Source organism: Taudactylus pleione, unplaced genomic scaffold (assembly GCF_031769625.1).
Source record: "Taudactylus pleione unplaced genomic scaffold, aTauple2 ptg000019l, whole genome shotgun sequence".
Lineage (NCBI taxonomy): Eukaryota > Metazoa > Chordata > Amphibia > Anura > Myobatrachidae > Taudactylus > Taudactylus pleione.
This window is the reverse complement of record NW_028284421.1, coordinates 19,524,336-19,542,193: the sequence shown is the minus strand read 5'-3', so window position 1 is coordinate 19,542,193 and position 17,858 is coordinate 19,524,336. Positions and strand designations below refer to the sequence as shown.

The window sequence follows — 17,858 nt, the reverse complement described above, 5'->3', positions numbered from 1 at the left end:
TGTGTCAAATCTGATTGCAGAATACGCTTACTTGACTGATAAGAGGACCTATTAACAAGTTCGGTGAATATAAGGTGGAATGTACCATTTATTAGCATAGAGCTGTGGCAGGATTTATATTATATATGCATTGATCCTTGTCTTTGATACCGTTATTCAGGAGTAGGGTTATTATATGTTTTTTAATGAATGTATTTATGTGTAAATTCTGTATATGAAGGTTTAAATATCCTTGTTTTTTAACTATAAATAAAATACCATTTGGTGTTTATCTGAGTCCTGATTTGCCCAATATTATGCCCACTCTCTAATGGAGTGATTTTCACGCCGTTTGATTCTTCCATTTTCTTTCTTTGTGTTTTGGGTTACTACAAAAGAACCTATTTGGTAGCAGCGTTTTAATAAATGTGCATTTATATATATTTCACGATTGCACTTTAAATAATTAGGAGAGCGCCTGGTGTTTAAGTTACCAAGGTAACTTAAAAATGTGTTGCCTACATAGTATATGCAGCATTATTATGATGGGATCGTGAGTCCCACCCGGGTAGAGGTACAAGTTTAAGACTAATTTCTGATTGAGTTAACTGCTATAATATTATATAGTTTGTGAAGCTTGGATTTAAAAGTATCTTATATTAAATAGCTCAATATACAATGTGTCCCTGACTTTCTGCATAGTCAACATTCTGTGAACATGGGTGTGAAAGTTTTCATAGTATTGAACAGGTTAAAGGTACGAATTACAGCCCCTTTCAAAGTACACCACAGTAAGTCTTTGAGCAGCATAATGAGTATAGAGAACACACCTTTCCCAGCTTCATCATATGTGATACAGCATTTCTTCCACAGTAACTCTCCAGCTTCCTGCTTTACAAGATGACTGTACTACAGATGGCTCTACTGGGGATTCCACTACTATGGATGCTGAAAAGAGTTTTCTTCTACTTGTGGCAGGACTTAATGTTCTTTATCAGAGTAATCAATTGTGGGAGGAAGATGGATAAGGAGCTTCAACGCTGCCCCTCTTTTGGCATGGTGGATATATTTTTGAAACAAGTGTCCATAAGACCTGACCAGACATTTATTTTGTACCAGGACCAGTCCTATACCTACAAAGAGATAGAACTTAAAAGCAACCAAGCGGCATGGGCTTTACAGCAATTTGCAAAGCTGAAAAAAGAGGACTGTGTTTGTATATTCATGAGTAATGAGCCTGCATATGTATGGCTTTGGTTGGCATTAAGCAAATTGGGATGCGCAATGGCTTGTCTGAACTACAACATACGTGCTAAATCCTTTCTTCATTGCTTCAAGTGCAGTGGTGCAAAAGTGCTTATTGCTGCTCCAGGTAAGAGACCTGGATATACATTTATCAATATGATTAGTGCCTGGAAGACAAAAATATTATGTCTTGAAAGATTAGTTAACTGGTAAATAAATATTAAGATGTATTGGAGGCCTAGAGGGAAATTTACTAACTAATATGTAGTTTTGTCAAATCACAGGTTTCTGACTGTTTTTTTTTATTTTTAAATCACCAGATTACTAAAAATAAAAAATTCTATAAATATGCCAAAATCCACAATTTTTACAAATTCCACCATATACAACACCATCCCATTTTTTTAGATGCAAAGAATACAAACCACCATATTCAACAACCGCCAGAAAAAGCTCCAGAAAAGATATGGTTGTGACAGGTGACATAGCTCAAACTCCATGCTGTTTGAGCTATCTGGCCTATAGGAACAGAAGAGGAGGCAAAATACACTTGTTAATTATGAAGTCAATCATAATTTATTGATTAAAGGGACAAAAACAATCAATATCATGGGGAAAAACTATTATATGAATACTGTATATTTAGGGAGATAAATGAATATTATTTTATTAAGACAGCAATATGATGTTGACATAATTTTAAGGGCGCAATATTGTATAATTAAATTATTGTGGCAATAATAATTTATTACAGGGGGTCACTTATTATTTCAAGATGTGGGCACCAATTATATTTACAAAACAATCAGTTTTTGACTGGTCTCTTATGCATTTTCCAATTTTGAGTTTGTTTTCAGGAAATTGTTTTTAGTTTTGTTTACTTATCTTCTATGATAACAAAGGTATTGTGGGCCTGATTCAGCAAGGATTGCAGTTGCTAAGACGTACGCAATCAGCCGCACATAGGTATGCATTGCAGTGCGCGTGCGCAAACTGGCCACTGCGATCGGGACTGCGATCGTAGAGGCTAAGCAGACCCATCGCAGAGTGATTGACAGGAAATGCCATTTGTGGGTGGTGACAGGGGGGTGGTCGGCCGAATGCAGGTGAGCCAGTGTGTTTCAACGCCATTGCATAAGCGTGCATAAATTATCTACTGCAATACTATACGCAGCCTGAGGCCTCATAGCATGTGCTGAAGTTAGCAATTCCTGAGTGAGGTCTGACCTGCCTTAACTGTGAATAGGGGTCTGATGGTACACAATTGTACTGATGTTTTTGCAGTCTTGCTAACCATTACGGATATGCATGTAAGTGAAATGGACATTATAGAGTATATTGTACCTCATAATATTGAGAGTGCTGTCTGGCACCTCAGTGTATTTGTACCATTAGTGTATATGGTTATTTATTATTTTATGAAATAAGATAATTAAGGGCCTCATTTATCAACGAGTTTATCACTCAAAACTAGTGATAAATATCACTTTTTATGATAAATGGGGCTCAGCCAATCAGCTCCCAACTGTCAACTGTTAGAAAAATGACAGTTGATAGTTGATTGGCTGGAGCACCATTTATCATAAAAAGTGATATTTATCACTAGTTTTGAGTGATAAACTCGTTGATAAATGAGGCTGTAAGTGAGTAAAGTGACAGCCCAGCACACTTACACAAGTTCCCTATTACTGACACTAAAGGCAGCGCTAAGGTTCAGCAGTGTCATATAGGCAACTGGAAGAGTGCAAATACTAGCAAATTGCAGTAAGGGACAGAGAGTATCGTGTACCAAGCACTCAGGATCTCAGACACTACAGTTTAAATACTAAGGAAGTAAATATATTCAGGAGTATAATTTTCCTCAGCTCAGACTTTACAGATATATATATATATCCGCATTTAAGGGAGCATAAGTGCTTAAGATTTCATGTGAGGAATGACATGTTCAAAGAGAGCATTTCAGACAAGCATCATTATAAGGAATCTGCATAGACTGATCCAGGAAAGGCAGGAAGAAGGGTGCATTGTAACAAAATTTCAAGTATTGATTCAACTGGGAGCAGTAGATAATTAAAGAAAGATTCAGTGTGACATCTAGAGGGGAATATTATTCCATCTTGTAGCAGAGGAAACTAAGGGCCTTATTCAGACCGCGCTCGCTCTGAATCAGGGCCGTGTTTTTTTTTTATAGAACGGCCTCCTGGACGCTCGCATAGCTGTGGGTGACCACTCACAGCTACAGCGAGCGGCCATGATGATGGTCGCGATGGTCAAGACCATTGTGACCATCGGGCTTGCGACGAGACCCTTGTGGTAGGGTCTCGTGGCTGCAAGCCCCAGAGAGATTTTGGCTCTAACAGAGCCGGAATCTCTCCACTGACATCACTCGTGATGTCAGTGGGGCCGCCCCCAAACGACAGGCGTTCTCATGGGAACGCCTCCGTTTGGGCAGCCACCCCCCCTGGCCCGCCCACCAAAGGGGGCGCGCTGTCACTCAAAATCGACAGCTCACCCCCTTTGTTGCGAGACCCGGAGCGATGGAGTGCCCGTCGCTAGCCGGGTCTCGCGCATGCGCACGATGGAGCCGGCTCCATCGTGCACATGCGCTGTGGGCCACCATCGACCCTGTTGCGAGCGCTCAGCGCTTGCAATCGGGTCTGAATCAGGCCCTAAATCTTTTGCATATAAAGAGTATTTGAGAAATAATATAGCACACAGCCTTATGCTCTGGCTCCACTTAATCCTACAGGAATACATTGGTTGAAGTTATGAGATTATCATTCATCTAAAGCATCATCTTAGCTTTTATCTGCAGGATCTGGACTATTAGTTAACCTAGGACACACACATATTGCCTTGGAATACAACTGTGACTTATAAAGTGAGGGGAAATGCTTCACCTATAAGGTTAAGCAAGGACAATTTAACCCCTATAAGTGACAATCTTGGTAAACTATCGCCAAAATACCAGGAACTGTATTTCTTGTAAATGTGCATCTTTCAATTTCTTTATGTATGTGTATTGTACTACATTAGTAGATAGCCTATGTATGTTGTTTATTACTCTACTCTATAAACAGAAAATGACTACTGTGTTTAGTGTGCAATATTTACCTGGAGCAGATATCTGAGGAAAGTTCCGGAACAGCAACATCCTGTGTAAGAAAAGAACCAGGTGGTAATTGAAAGCATATTTGGTATAGTAAATTGCATATTGAATATTTGTGCACAACACACTAGAGAACTGTATGGGAAAAATTGCACACTATATTATTAGTTAGTAGGTTGTCCCAGGGCAACCTTAATTAGCTTGGGTGGAGGCACAAATACATTTAGTACTTGTTAGTAACCCAGCGTACCCTATACTGGGTAAAAAGGGGGGGTTACATTATGTAGTGGTGCGGCGGCATTGTGATTGCTATGGATTAGCATACTATCACAGTTGAACTGCGTGCATACACTATATTGCGATCCGTAGTGAATCAAGCCCTGAGACAGATAGTTATTTTAGCTTTTTGGTTTGGTTTGGTGTTTTTTTTGAATGTTTGTTATTACAATCAGCTTAATTTTGAATGTCTCGCTTATTGAGTCCCACCAGCTGGATTAATTTACAGTATAACTGAATCCAATTGGTCACCAACAGACATAAAACACCCCTTGGAACTGTGGGGTCTACATTGCCTTATCATGAAATCATGTTATCCATGATGAAATGCATCAAAGCCTGAAGGAATTATTTATTTAACCAGCTTTATAGTTATTGTTGCGGTATACATGATGACCAAGCCACCTTTCTATGGTTATTTCTAAACATTTTTGACTGCAACATGGGGAGATATAATGGGAGATATAATGCCTGTTTCTGAGTTAGATGCTAGAGGAAATGTGGACAGATCTAATGGATATCTGCATACTGTGCATGTACCATAGAAAGAAATCACCAACTGTGCATGCTCTGAGATGGAGTTTGCAAGTGCTTAAGTATTGATCCGTCAGCTGCCAGAGACCTATTTCAGTGAAATGGACATTTGTGGGTGGTTACTGGGTGGCACTGATGAGAATGCATGCAACTGATTTAACTTGGTGGGAGTGTAATGGGGGTGTAAGCCAACTTCTATGCTTGTTTGTAGTGTGCGGATACAGATTGGACGGCTGTTTCTGGTGGATCTTTAGGACTCAGCATGGGTTGGGTGCTAGTCTCGATACTAATAATGATGGCTGTAAACTTAGAAACAGAGGGCTGGATGGACTTCCACATGCAGGTGCATGGATATTCGGCATACATGGGTGGTTTCTCACATTAGCACAAGCTAGTAAGCAGGCTGCCACGGTCATACGGGAAAATGGATGCACATGCTTCCAACTCAGATTCACCCCCTATGGAGCTGATTCTGAGTTGGAAGCAAAGCAAAAAGAGCAAGTAACTACACCTGGACAAACCATGTTGCAATGCAAGGGGTGCAAACACATTTAATGTTTTGCATGTGGGGTAAATACTGGTTGCTTTTACATGTAGCCCACAAATGCTGGGCAACTTTATTTTACACTGCAATTTAGATTTGAGTGTGGACACACAAAAGGGTTAAAGTGGGCAGGAATGGGGTGGAACTGGGTTCCATCGCCTCTAATAGTAGGTGGAACTAGTTCCCCCTCCAGCACATCCCTGCCTAGATGTCCTAAAGACAGGGGCCCACTCTGTCTGGCGGCGGCCGCCTCCCCATCCTCGGTTTCCGGCTCCATGTTCCTCCTACACCCGTGGCCTTCCGCTCCGTGCAATGAAGAAGAGCAAGGAGTGCTAAAAAAGCATCTAAAATGTATTTCACATGGACCACTTTCAGTCCTGGACACACCCCTCTTACATCTAAATCTCTCTGCACATACTACATCTGTCCCATCTGCAGTGCAGCATGGTTTGGCCAAGGTGCAAAGTTACTTGCTTTTTTTTTTGCTTTTCCTCCAACTCTGAATCAGGGGCCTGATTCAGCAAGCAAATCAATGCTGCGTTTGCACACACTCGACCGCTGTGTGTATATGCTAATCAGAGCATATGCACTGCAATCGCAGCACAAGATATAAACACCCACTAAAACACAATGCCGCCCACCTCCCACTACATACAACCAGAGTAGTCCGCAAGATAGCGGCAACATCGGTAACATCACTCTCCATCGGACACATACGCAGGATAGTGGTTGACCTGACCCTCCCACAGACTTTGCTACTTCTCCTCCACGCAGTGAGATATCAGGCTGCGTAGGGTCTCACAATGCCTAATTTATGCACGCCTCTACAACAGCGTTGAAAGGCACTGACTCGCCAGCTTTTCGCACGACCACACCCCGTCACCCCCCACAAACGGTACTTCCTGTCAATCACTGGATGTTAAGTCTGCATGCTGTCTGCGATCGCATACCCCTTCACAGCACCTGCTTTGTGCACGCACTCTGCATCTTATATGCATGCGCAGGTTGCAAAAATCGTCTGGCTGCGTGCGAATGCAGCATTGCGTTGCTTGCTGAATCAGCCCCCTGGTTTATAATGAGGATTGGTGAACCTAATTAACCTTTTTTGACTTATGGATGATTTATTGGCCTGACATTAACCTGCATACCTGTCTCCAATGCCCCACTGAATTGTAATTATTTGGCTAATTATTTACATTTTTAAATTCTATTAACTGTGTTTATTGGCTTTATTGATGGTATAATCCAGGACTATTTATATATTGTGTATTAAACCTACACAGACTCATAGATAAATTAACTAAAGGTCTTAAATTAACTAGGTCTGTTGACGGCTCTATGTCTGAACGAGCGAACAAAACTTGCGGTTGTAATTTTGAAAAAGATGCCCCCTGGCCGCTCGCACCTTACGTCATGTCCGCTATTTATTAGATTAATCGAGTACATCGAACAGCGTATGAACTGCTCTGGCTATAAAATAACCCAGTGACGTGGTTAATGATGCTCCAGTATTAATTATGCACACCCATAAAACGCCCGATTTGACCTTTAAGCATGCCTGCGTTCTGATTTCCACTCCCCGTTTTCAAGCACCTTCCCCTGTTACCACCCACATACGCCTCCTCCTGTCACTCATATTAGCAGGTATTCGCTATTTAGCGTACAAACGATTTTCGGCCGCACTGACTGGTTCGCGCATGCGTATTACGATCCATACGCATGCGCAGTTGGGCAAACATCGCTCGGAGCGAACGAGTGGCCGCTTACGAGCGGCTCTGAATCAGGCCCATTGACAGTATTTCGGTATATTTATCATCCATCGGGTTTCATCTTCAACGTTTGCACTTCTAAATGCCGTCAGTTTTGAATTTTCAAAATCAACAGCAAATTGAAATTTAAACACGATGGCAAACCTGCAGTGTCGGACTGGGGCGTGAAGGGCCCACCAGGGGAATGCAGTGATTGAGGCCCATACTTAGGGGTGTGACCAGCCTGCAAATTGGGTCTAGGCCCCTTAAAATATACAGATATGGTAAATATTGCTAGTGAATGCATAATAATGTACCAGACTAATAACAGCAATACATTGTAGAAAATACAACACAGTCTGGAAACTGATCCCTTGAGGAGGGGGTGGGCCCTCGGGCAGTGGGGCCCACCGGGAGTTTCCCCTGTACCCCTGTGGGCCAGTCCGACCCTGCAAACCCGTCCAAAAAATAAATACTGCACAGATCACTATGATCTGTGCAATTAAATAGTTAATATTTAAATTAAAAAAACTGCTAGGGTCCCCCTCTAAATCCATAACCAACCCCTGGCTTTTCAGCCTGGTCTTTTACAGGAAAATTGGGGAATTAAACAGCGTGGGGTTCCCCCTAATTTCCTATATCCAGCACCGGGTTGAACCAGCCAGGGTGATAATATAGTGGCAGGTGGACACACAGCGTAGGGTCTCCCTGCTAAAGCATTATCCATCCCCAAACTGATCAGCCCAAGGCTGGTAATTAGGGCAGCCAATTTCATCCCATTTTTGTAATACAGGTTGAGTCTCCCATATCCAAATATTCCGAAATAAGGAATATTCCAAAATACGGAACATTTTTGGCGTGACTGAGATAGTGTAATCTTTGCTTTTTGATGGTTCAATGAACACAAACTTTTTTAAGGCACAAAATTATTAAAAATAAAGTATAAAATGACCTATAGGCTGTGTTTAAAAGGTGTATATGAAACATAAATGAATTTCATGTATGTACACAAACTTTGTTTAAGCCACAAAATTATTGAAAATATTGTATAAAATGACCTTCAGGCTGTGTGTATATAAAACATAAATGCATTCTGTGCTTAGATTTGGGCAATATTCCAAAGACATTTCATTATGATATGCACATATTCCAAAATACGGAATATTCCGATATCCAAAATACCCCTGGTCCCAAGCATTTTGGATATGGGAGACTCAACCTGTACTGGTATTCCCAGGATCATTTTATGATACTCTGCCTTATTCTCAAAGAGATGTAATTTGTATTTATTTTTTTCCTTGGAACACTAATTTAAAAGTTTTAGATTACACACTTTTTACAAAACATGTCTACATATGGGAAGCTTTAAGAGGAGATAATAAATGTTTCTGACAGGTGGAGAATGAGTATTAGGGTTACGCTTGTTATTAGAATCAGTGGTAAAATGAACAGAGAACTGTATCTGCATACATTGTCCTCAAAAGCAGCCACCGCTTCAGTCAGCTGGCAGAGCTGACTAAGGCTGTGTGGGGACCCTTAAAAAAAATTGCCCTGGGCTATTCCCTGCACTCCTGTTGGCGGTGGGTGCAAGATTAATGTGTCACTGGTAGAAATAATATTGTCTTTTACAGTGGGACTACTAAGAACCACAAGTGCCAGCAGGTCCAGACAGCAAATGGCCACTGGCACCTGTACACCCACTGTAAAGAAAATATAAAAAGACAATGCACACATACAGTATAATTTAATTTATTACACTTTCACGCACACTCACACTGCATACTTACCTTCTCCCTGAAGATCGTCGTCCCCTTCGCCAGGTTCTTCTTAAAACAAAAAAGCAACCTCCAATGCCTGCGAACATGCTATACTGTATACAGTATAGCAAACCGAATGACAGGACCCACGTGGTTTCCTGCACCTTAGCACTGATTGGCTAAGAGTCAGACAGCTCTTAGCCAATCAGTGGGTGGTTTCTATGACAATGTCTGCTGATTGGCTGTGAGCGGTCTGACTCTAAGCCAATCAGGGCTATAGTATAGGTAGCCATGTGGGTCCTGTCATTTCGTTCATGCAGGTAAAATCCCTGGCCTCTTTGATCCCTGGGAGAAAGGATTTTTATGTTTGGGGTCCCTACTTTCCACGGATTGCCAGCCATGAGCTGACCAGTTTAGGACTGGGTAATGTTATTGCAGGGGGACCCTACGCTGTCCTGTTATGACATTACCACCATGCCTGGTTCAGCCCTCTTATAGGAGAATAGGGGGAACCCAATGCCATTTTTTCCCCAAATTTTCCTGTTCCAGACTGGGCTGAAAGGTCCAGGGCTGGTTATGGATTTAGGGGGGGGACTCCATGCAGTTTAAAAAAAAAAACGTTTTTAACTATTTCATTGCTTTTAAGCCTAAGAAGCATGCACAGATCATAGTGAGCTGTGCAGTGATTCTTCCAAACTCATCTGCCTCAGCCAGGTCTATTGTCTGGTGGATTTTGATTTCAAAACGGGTCATTAATAAATCTCCCTTTTCTATAGTTGTCTGTGTAAAAGTATTGATTGTTGATCCAATGTTGTAACTTGTGCTAAAGTTTGATTTTTTTGTAAATTTTACATCTATTTTGACTTTAGTAAATCACCGATTTGCAAATTTGATGGGGATTCGGCCAAAAATTTACATCGACCAAAAATCCTCCTTTAGGAAATTTAACCCTTAAACTTAGTAAAAGTGGATAATACTGTTTAGATTTACTTGATTTTTTTTATTGCTTTATCATACTAATTTTATTACAATATGTTCTTTTAACAATTTGACTTATCTGCTTAAATTATGCCTGATGTATTAACTATGTTCTATCTATTTAGCATTTCTTTGTCTGTTTTCAGAAATCCAAACACATTTTTCATTAAGTTTCAGCTAGCTGAGAGTATTTTAATTCACTGTGGATTAATTTGGAATTGTTTACTGTATATTATGTATATATTAGTGCCAAGAGATAGTGTGTTTTGCTACTGAAATAACTGTCGATCTTGTTATTATTGCCCACATAATTGAATTATTTAATAGTGTTACCCCCCTTAAAATAACATTAAAATCACATTGCCCTCTTAATATAATCACATATTAATTTTTCTCCCTTATATTCAGAAATTCATTTTGCCCCATAAGATAAATATTGTTTTTGTCCTTTAACCATTAAATAATGACTGCCCTCACAATTAATAATTGTTTTGTGACTCATCTAATGTTCCGATTGGCATAATAGTTTCTCCAGCAACTTTTTTGGTGGTTTTGTCTTTTGTAAACTGCCACATCACCAGTGGATTGAAAATCACACTCCAAACCACTGAATAATAATTGCATGAGATGTAAAGCAACAATATGAGCGCATTTAGAAATCGCCACCAAATACACTTTTCAGTAAACTTTACCCCAATGATTTTAGCTTTATACATTTATAAAGTAATTTTAATATTTTAATAATTTATATATTTGCTATATTATACATACATATTAATATTTTATAGAATTGTTTGAGTATCAGGGTAACTAACTTTTATATATTTTGGTATTTGCAATATTTTATTGTGTACTAAAATGCAGGTAAAACATTAATAAACCACATTGCATTTATATACAGTAAGCATTTAATATATTTTTATATGGTATGCATTTCAATTGCTTAACTGCAATTACAAAGGTATTTATTATGTAAAAAAAAAATTCAACTGCATATAATTACATTTAAGTTATTTATTCACAGTTATTATATAGAGCCTACATATCTTGTCCTACAGGATCTTACACTTTATACTCTCTACCACAAGGGCACACATACAAACTAGGGTTCATTTTAAACACAGGGGAAACAATCAAGTGCCACACAGATATGGGGCTGGTTGCATATTACACAAACACAAAAAGAAGAGTTGTTGGGGTGGTGCACTTTAGAGAACTAATTTTGGTTTCCATTTATTATAATATTCATAACCAGCACCGGCTCCTGCCGTATTGCCTGAGGGGGGCTGCCGCTGCTTCTGGTCCCGGCACCTGCTCAATGAATGTCAGGCACCAGGACCTGCGCATATGCATGAATGGCAGTAGCACTACGCATGCGCATAACACTAGACCAGCTTCTCGGGGCTACATTGGTAGCAGCCCCAAGAAGGGCTACCCGAAAGGCAGAGCGGTGAAGCCGCTCTCTGCTTATGTCAGCCCGGACTGGCAGTCCCCGGGGCTGCGTGTCCTGTGCAAGACTGGCAGGTGGCGCTTCCAATAAGAAGCCACCTCCAGTCAAAGCATAGCCAGTGCAGTCACGGACTGCACTGGCTCACTGAAGTGGAGGATTTTACTGGGGTGGCAGTAGCCTCGCAGCCCCTAGGTAAAATCCGCCACTGATCATAACATTTTATTGGAATGTATTAAAATATCTCCCATTGGAAATCTTTATACTGTGAAATATTAAAATTATAGGGAAGAAAAGTGCAAAAAGTAAGGTATAGTGTATAATTCTAAAAAATTCAAACCCTGCGGTCATTGATAGTATATATTATACAATATTAAAAGTTCTTGTGATCTTCAGATTTTAGTTGTTTCCAATGTTGCAATATGTGGCATCCCTGAAGTAAACACAAATTCCTGTCTTATATATAGTCATTTGTATGAAGAGATTAATGCAGTCATAAGATAATTAAGATGTTAATTATAACAATTGTTTGGGCAAATTGGTCTGGAATTGACAAACACTTTTTTAATTAGGTTGTTGTGTTGTAACCATTAATTTAAATATGTGCTCTTATCCTCATACATCTATTTAATAGCTGTGTATTTTGGAGAATTTAAAATTTGTTAACTCCCAAGTGCTATTGTTGGGCTAGATCAGTGTTTCCCAAATTAATTCCTCAGGGAGCTATGACAGTGCATGGTCTCTTTTCTAGTTGGTGCAAGAAGTATTCATTACTGCCTGACACATTTTAAAAGATTCACAGGTGTAACTAATTATTTGACTTGCGATTCTGTGATTAGACCTGGAAAACATGCACTGTTTGTGGTCCCTGAGGAATGAGTTTGGAAAAACACTGGTCTAGATATAACAGCTAATAACATCCTGTCAGGGGCGGATCTAAACTGTTCTTTTAGGGGGGGTGATTAATGATTAATTATGACTCCTCTTCCTTTATTGGCACCTCCCCTTTCTGTTCCCAATGCCTCCCCTTTACAGTTTTTTTTGTGGCCACATTTATTGTTACAATGTATATATTTATGTATTCACTATGTGTGAATACACAGTATGAGCACCAGCAGCCATCTCTCTGCTCCCCCCTCCCCCAGCTGCCCCCACCAATTCCCTGCTCCTCCCTTCCCCAGCCATCTCTCTACGCCCCCCTTCCCCATGCCCCTGTAGTAGTGCCCATATAGTAATGGCCCCATAGTAATGCACCTGTAGTAGTTCCCATATGGAAATGCCCCTGCAGAGTCCATATGGTAATGCCCCATTAGTAATGCCCCTGTAGTGCCCATATGGCAATACCCTATTAATAATGCCCCCTGTAGTGCCCTTATAGTAATGCCCCCTGTAGTGCCCTTGTAGTAATGCCCCTGTAGTGTCCTTATAGTAATGCCCCCTGTAGTGCCCTTATAGTACTGCCCCCTGTAGTGCCCTTATAGTAATGTCCCCTGTAGTGCCCTTATAGTAATGCCCCCTGTAGAGTACCCTTATAGTAATGCCCCCTGTAGAGTGCCCTTATAGTAATGTCCCCTGTAGTGCCCTTATAGTAATGTCCCCTGTAGTGCCCTTATAGTAATGCCCCCTGTAGTGCCCTTATAGCCGCTGACACACACACACAAAAAATAAAACTTACCTTAAACCCGCTCCTGCGTCCTCCGCCCTCTGGTCCGCCAGGCTGCTCCTCAGAACTATGGGAGAGACATCATGACGTCTCTCCCATAGTTCCCGTGGGGAGAGCCGGAAGCTGGAGTTCAGGGGAGAACTCCAGCCTCCGGCTATGAGCTGAGCAGTCTGTGTTCAGCCAGTGCTGTGATCGGAGCCTGTGTAATGCGCTGTCCGAGCATTACACAGGCTCCGATCACAGCACAGGCTGAACACAGACTGCTCAGCATGCATGATATAGACTGTCTGTGCTAGGGGGGGGGGTGATCACTCCAATCGCCCCCCCCCTGGATCCACCACTGCATCCTATTGATAAATGTCTGTTCAATTCACTGAAACAGCTGCTAACCCAGAGGTTCCCAAACGCGGTCCTCAAGGCTCCCCAACAGTTCAGATTTTAGAGATATCCATGGTTGAATATAGGTGGCTTAATTAGTACCTCAGTCAATTTGATTTAACCACCTGTGCTCAACCATGGATATCTCTAAAACCTAAACTGTTGCGGAGCCTTGAGGACCGCGTTTGGGAACCTCTGTGTTAACCATTGATTAATATACATGTTATCCTCATACACTTGTTTAAAGGTTCTATATGCCGGAGGATCAAGATTTATTACCTTCCCAGTGTAAGTTTTGGTCTGAATATGGCAATTAACAACACAGTTTTGATATATGTATCTTCTAATAACTGCCAAATAGCTGCTAAGCCTTAAGCTGGGTACACTCCTATACAATGTTATGCTGCTTTTGTACCTAAATTCCGCATCTGACCCGAAGGTTGGAACAGGGTTCCAATCCAGATCAGACCCGGAATTATCCCTGGCACTGACCCAGGATATTCCTGCATTTGCGCCGTTCACACCGGAGCCGGGTCTGTAGAGACCCGGCTTTTCCGGAGATGAAGTGGACACTTGGAGATGACGTCATCTCCAAGCACCACTGAAGGCGGCCAATTGTCAGGCATGCGGCACGATCCAGGTCATCGTGACCTAGATCGCGCCGTTTACCCTGTAGGGTTTCACAGGTTATCCCTGTGTTAAACCCTGCAAGTTAGCTGGGTTGGATTGCCAAGTCACTCCACCCGGGACTCCAACCCTATCCCCTTTTACACCAAGGAACTACCCGGGTTAACCCTGCAATAACCCGGATTTTAGCTCTGGATGGGTGCCGCCATCTTGTTTCCGGTCATGTGACCTAGTCGCCCTATCCTGGTGTGTCACATGCTCTCTCTAGCCAGTGACAGTCTGACACTGGGTATTTAAGGGAGTGCAGTGCTTCCTTTCATTGCCAGTGCAACGTGTTTCTCAGTGAGAGCTGAGAGAGAGAGTTCCTGTGCTTTCACCTGTCTGTTGGGATCATTTCCTAGCCTGCTTCACCCTGCCTGTTCCAGTCCCGCTGGATTCTCCTGCCTGCTCCATTGCCTCTCCCTTGCCTGAGTACCTGTGTCAGCTGTTACCCTGCACCTTGCCTCCACTTGCCTTTTCCCTGCAAATTCTCTTCAGCTTGCAAATTCACTTCAGCCTGCAAATCATTTATGCCTCACAAAACCTGGATTACTGGACTACTTTCTGTTATCACTACCTGGACTTTTTCCCATTGCTTTACTACAGTTCCCCAAGTGCACTTTAGTGCTATACCCGGACTTTTTTGTTTTGCCACAGTCATGTCTGTTAAGCCACTCATTAAAAACTTACAAACCTTACAGTTTGCACTGGCGTAATTGACCCGGCCATGGGACAGGAGTCTGGAGCGAATTTATTCCGATGTATTGCAGATCATTTGGAAAACCTGGAAACTATGCAGCATGAAATGGCTCAGTTTCTTCAAGAAATGTCTAAACGACAGGATACTCTGCAAACTTCTTTGTCTACCTCTAGTGTAACTAAGGTTACTCCTACTTCCCCATCTGACAATACCAGCTACAGGGCATCCCCTCGGCTACACCTTCCGATGCCAAGTAAATTCGATGGCAATCCCAAGCTCTGCCGCAGATTCCTGAATCAGTGTGATATACATTTCACCCTACAGCCTGACAGCTTTCCCCCTGCTAGAACTAAAGTGGCATACCTGGTGTCTCTGTTGTCTGGCACAGCCTTCGATCGGGCTTCACCACTCTGGGAGTGTTCAGATTCCCTGCTGGATACAGAGCTTCGTAACATCATTCAGGAGGATTTTTGGCGAACCTGGGCGAACTGTATCAGCCTCGTCTAGCATTATGTCACTAAAACAAGGAACCCGTCCTGTCAGCCAATATGTAGTACAGTTTCAGATTTTGGCATCAGAGCTCAAGTGGAATGAGGAAGCCCTCACCTCAGCTTTTTGGCATGGGCTTTCTGACCGACTGAAGGATGACTTGGTCACCCATGACCTTCCTAATAATCTCAATGAAATGATTTCTCTCTGTAACAAAATTGATCTACACTTCAGAGAACGTCAGGTCGAGAAGCAAAGAACTGACCGTACTAAGTCAGTCACTCTTCCTTCCCCTACCCGTCTACCTCCCCCTCCTACAGATGAAGAGCCAAAGCTGGTGAATCATACCCATCTCTCCAGAGAGGAACGACAGAGAAGAATATCAAAAAACCTCTGCCTATACTGTGGAGAACTGGGTCACCTGGTGGCCTCCTGTACCCGCAAGCCGGGAAACGCCCGCTCCTAACTGACCCTGGGTACATCAAGTTAGGAGTAATTAGTCCGTCCCCAACTTCTAAAGACTTTGTCCTGATCTTGACCTTAGATGTCAAGCCTGAACCTGCCTTTGTCACTGCTTTACTAGATTCTGGAGCAGCCGGAAATTTTATGACCTCCAGTCTCGTTGATAAATTACTAATTCCCTGTTCTACCTTGGACCATTCAATCTTGCTGACTTCTGTAGATGGATGTCCTCTGGCTAACAGAGTTGCCACCAAAGAAACTCAGCCAGTGGTGGTCCGCATTGGAGCACTCCATTCTGAGCATCTAAAGTTTCTCGTGATTCCTGAGGCTTCCCAAGAAGTCGTTCTAGGGTTACCCTGGTTGCGTCTGCACAATCCCAGGAATGACTGGTGCTCTATGCAAATTCTTTCCTGGGGAGTCAAGTGTCAAAAATCCTGTCTTCCCAAGATACGACCTGTGAGGAAAACAGTCTCGTTAGTACCTCCAGCTATCCCCAAGGAGTATCAACTGTTTGCTGATGTCTTTTCGGAACAACAAGCTAATGTCTTACCTCCTCTCAGGTAATGGGATTGTCCCATCGATTTGTTGCCTGATGAGATGCCTCCTCGAGGTCACACCTATCCTCTATTCGTGCCAGAGACCAAAGCAATGTCCGAATACATCCAGGAGAATTTAGAGAAAGGGTTTATTCGTCCTTCTACGTCCCCTGCTGGTGCTGGATTCTTTTTCATCGGTAAGAAGGATGGTGGGTTAAGACCATGTATAGATTATCGAGGCCTTAATGATATAACAGTCAAGAATCGATACCTTCTTCCGTTGATTACAGAGCTATTTGACAGGGTCAAGGGATCCACCATTTTCTCTAAATTAGATTTACGAGGGGCTTATAACCTAATACGTATCCATGCAGGAGATGAGTGGAAAACCGCTTTTAATACCAGAGATGGACACTTTGAATATCTTGTGATGCCCTTCGGCTTATGCAATGCCCCTGCTGTATTTTAAGGCTTCGTCAACTAAATTTTCTGGGATTTCTTGTATGTCTCCGTAGTCGTTTATTTGGACGATATACTGATTTTTTCCTCTTCTCTAGAGGAGCATCATAAACATGTGAAGGAAGTGCTGTCTCGTTTAAGAGGAAATCATCTCTATTGTAAGCTGGAAAAATATGTCTTCAGTGTACCCAGTGTGCCATTCCTTGGATATGTCATCTCTGGCTCCAGTCTGGAAATGGACCCCAAAAAGGTTCAGGTGATTCTAGATTGGTCCCGACCCCAGACTTTGAAAGCTATCCAGAGACTGCTTGGATTCACTAATTAAGACAACCAGACATGGATAGACCTTTTCTGTTGGAGGTAGATGCATCATCGGAGGCAGCGGGAGCAGTTCTATCTCAACGGTATGAGGATAACAGAGTTCACCCTTGTGGCACTTAAAGAGTGGCGGTACCTGTTGGAAGGGGCTAAATTCCCTTTCACTGTCTTCACCGACCATAGAAACCTCCTCTTCCTCAAAATATCCAGTGCGTAAGCCCTCGTCTGGACCGGTGGGCAATATTCTTCGCTCAATTCCATTTTACTCTGACTTTTCAGTCCGGAGCTCTCAATCAGAAAGCAGATGGTCTGTCTAGATCATTTTCCTGTTACAATACTGAAGTCTCTCACAGTACCCCTGTGCTGGAATCCAGGGTGTTTGCCATCATACAGTTACAGCCTCCTACTGGGAAAACCTTTGTGGCCCCGGAGTTAAGGAAGCAGCTGCTCACGTGGGCTCACTCCTCATGCTTCGCAGGTCATTCTGGTACACGGAAGACCCTGGAACTTTTGAAAAGGTCCTATTGGTGGCCCTCGATGAAGACTGACGTATTGGAGTTTATCTCTTCA

At 42.3% G+C, this 17,858-nt stretch overlaps 1 protein-coding gene across 1 annotated transcript in view; it reads left to right on the top strand.

The window, feature by feature from the left end:
* Positions 1–876: 876 nt before the first annotated feature.
* Positions 877–17,858, top strand: part of LOC148540387 (long-chain fatty acid transport protein 2-like) — a 102,678-nt gene continuing 85,696 nt past the window's right edge. Inside the window, exon 1 of the mRNA XM_088443614.1 lies at positions 877–1,351. Coding sequence (XP_088299740.1) covers positions 880–1,351 — 472 coding nt within the window. The 5' untranslated portion in view covers positions 877–879. The remainder of the gene's footprint in view (positions 1,352–17,858) is intronic.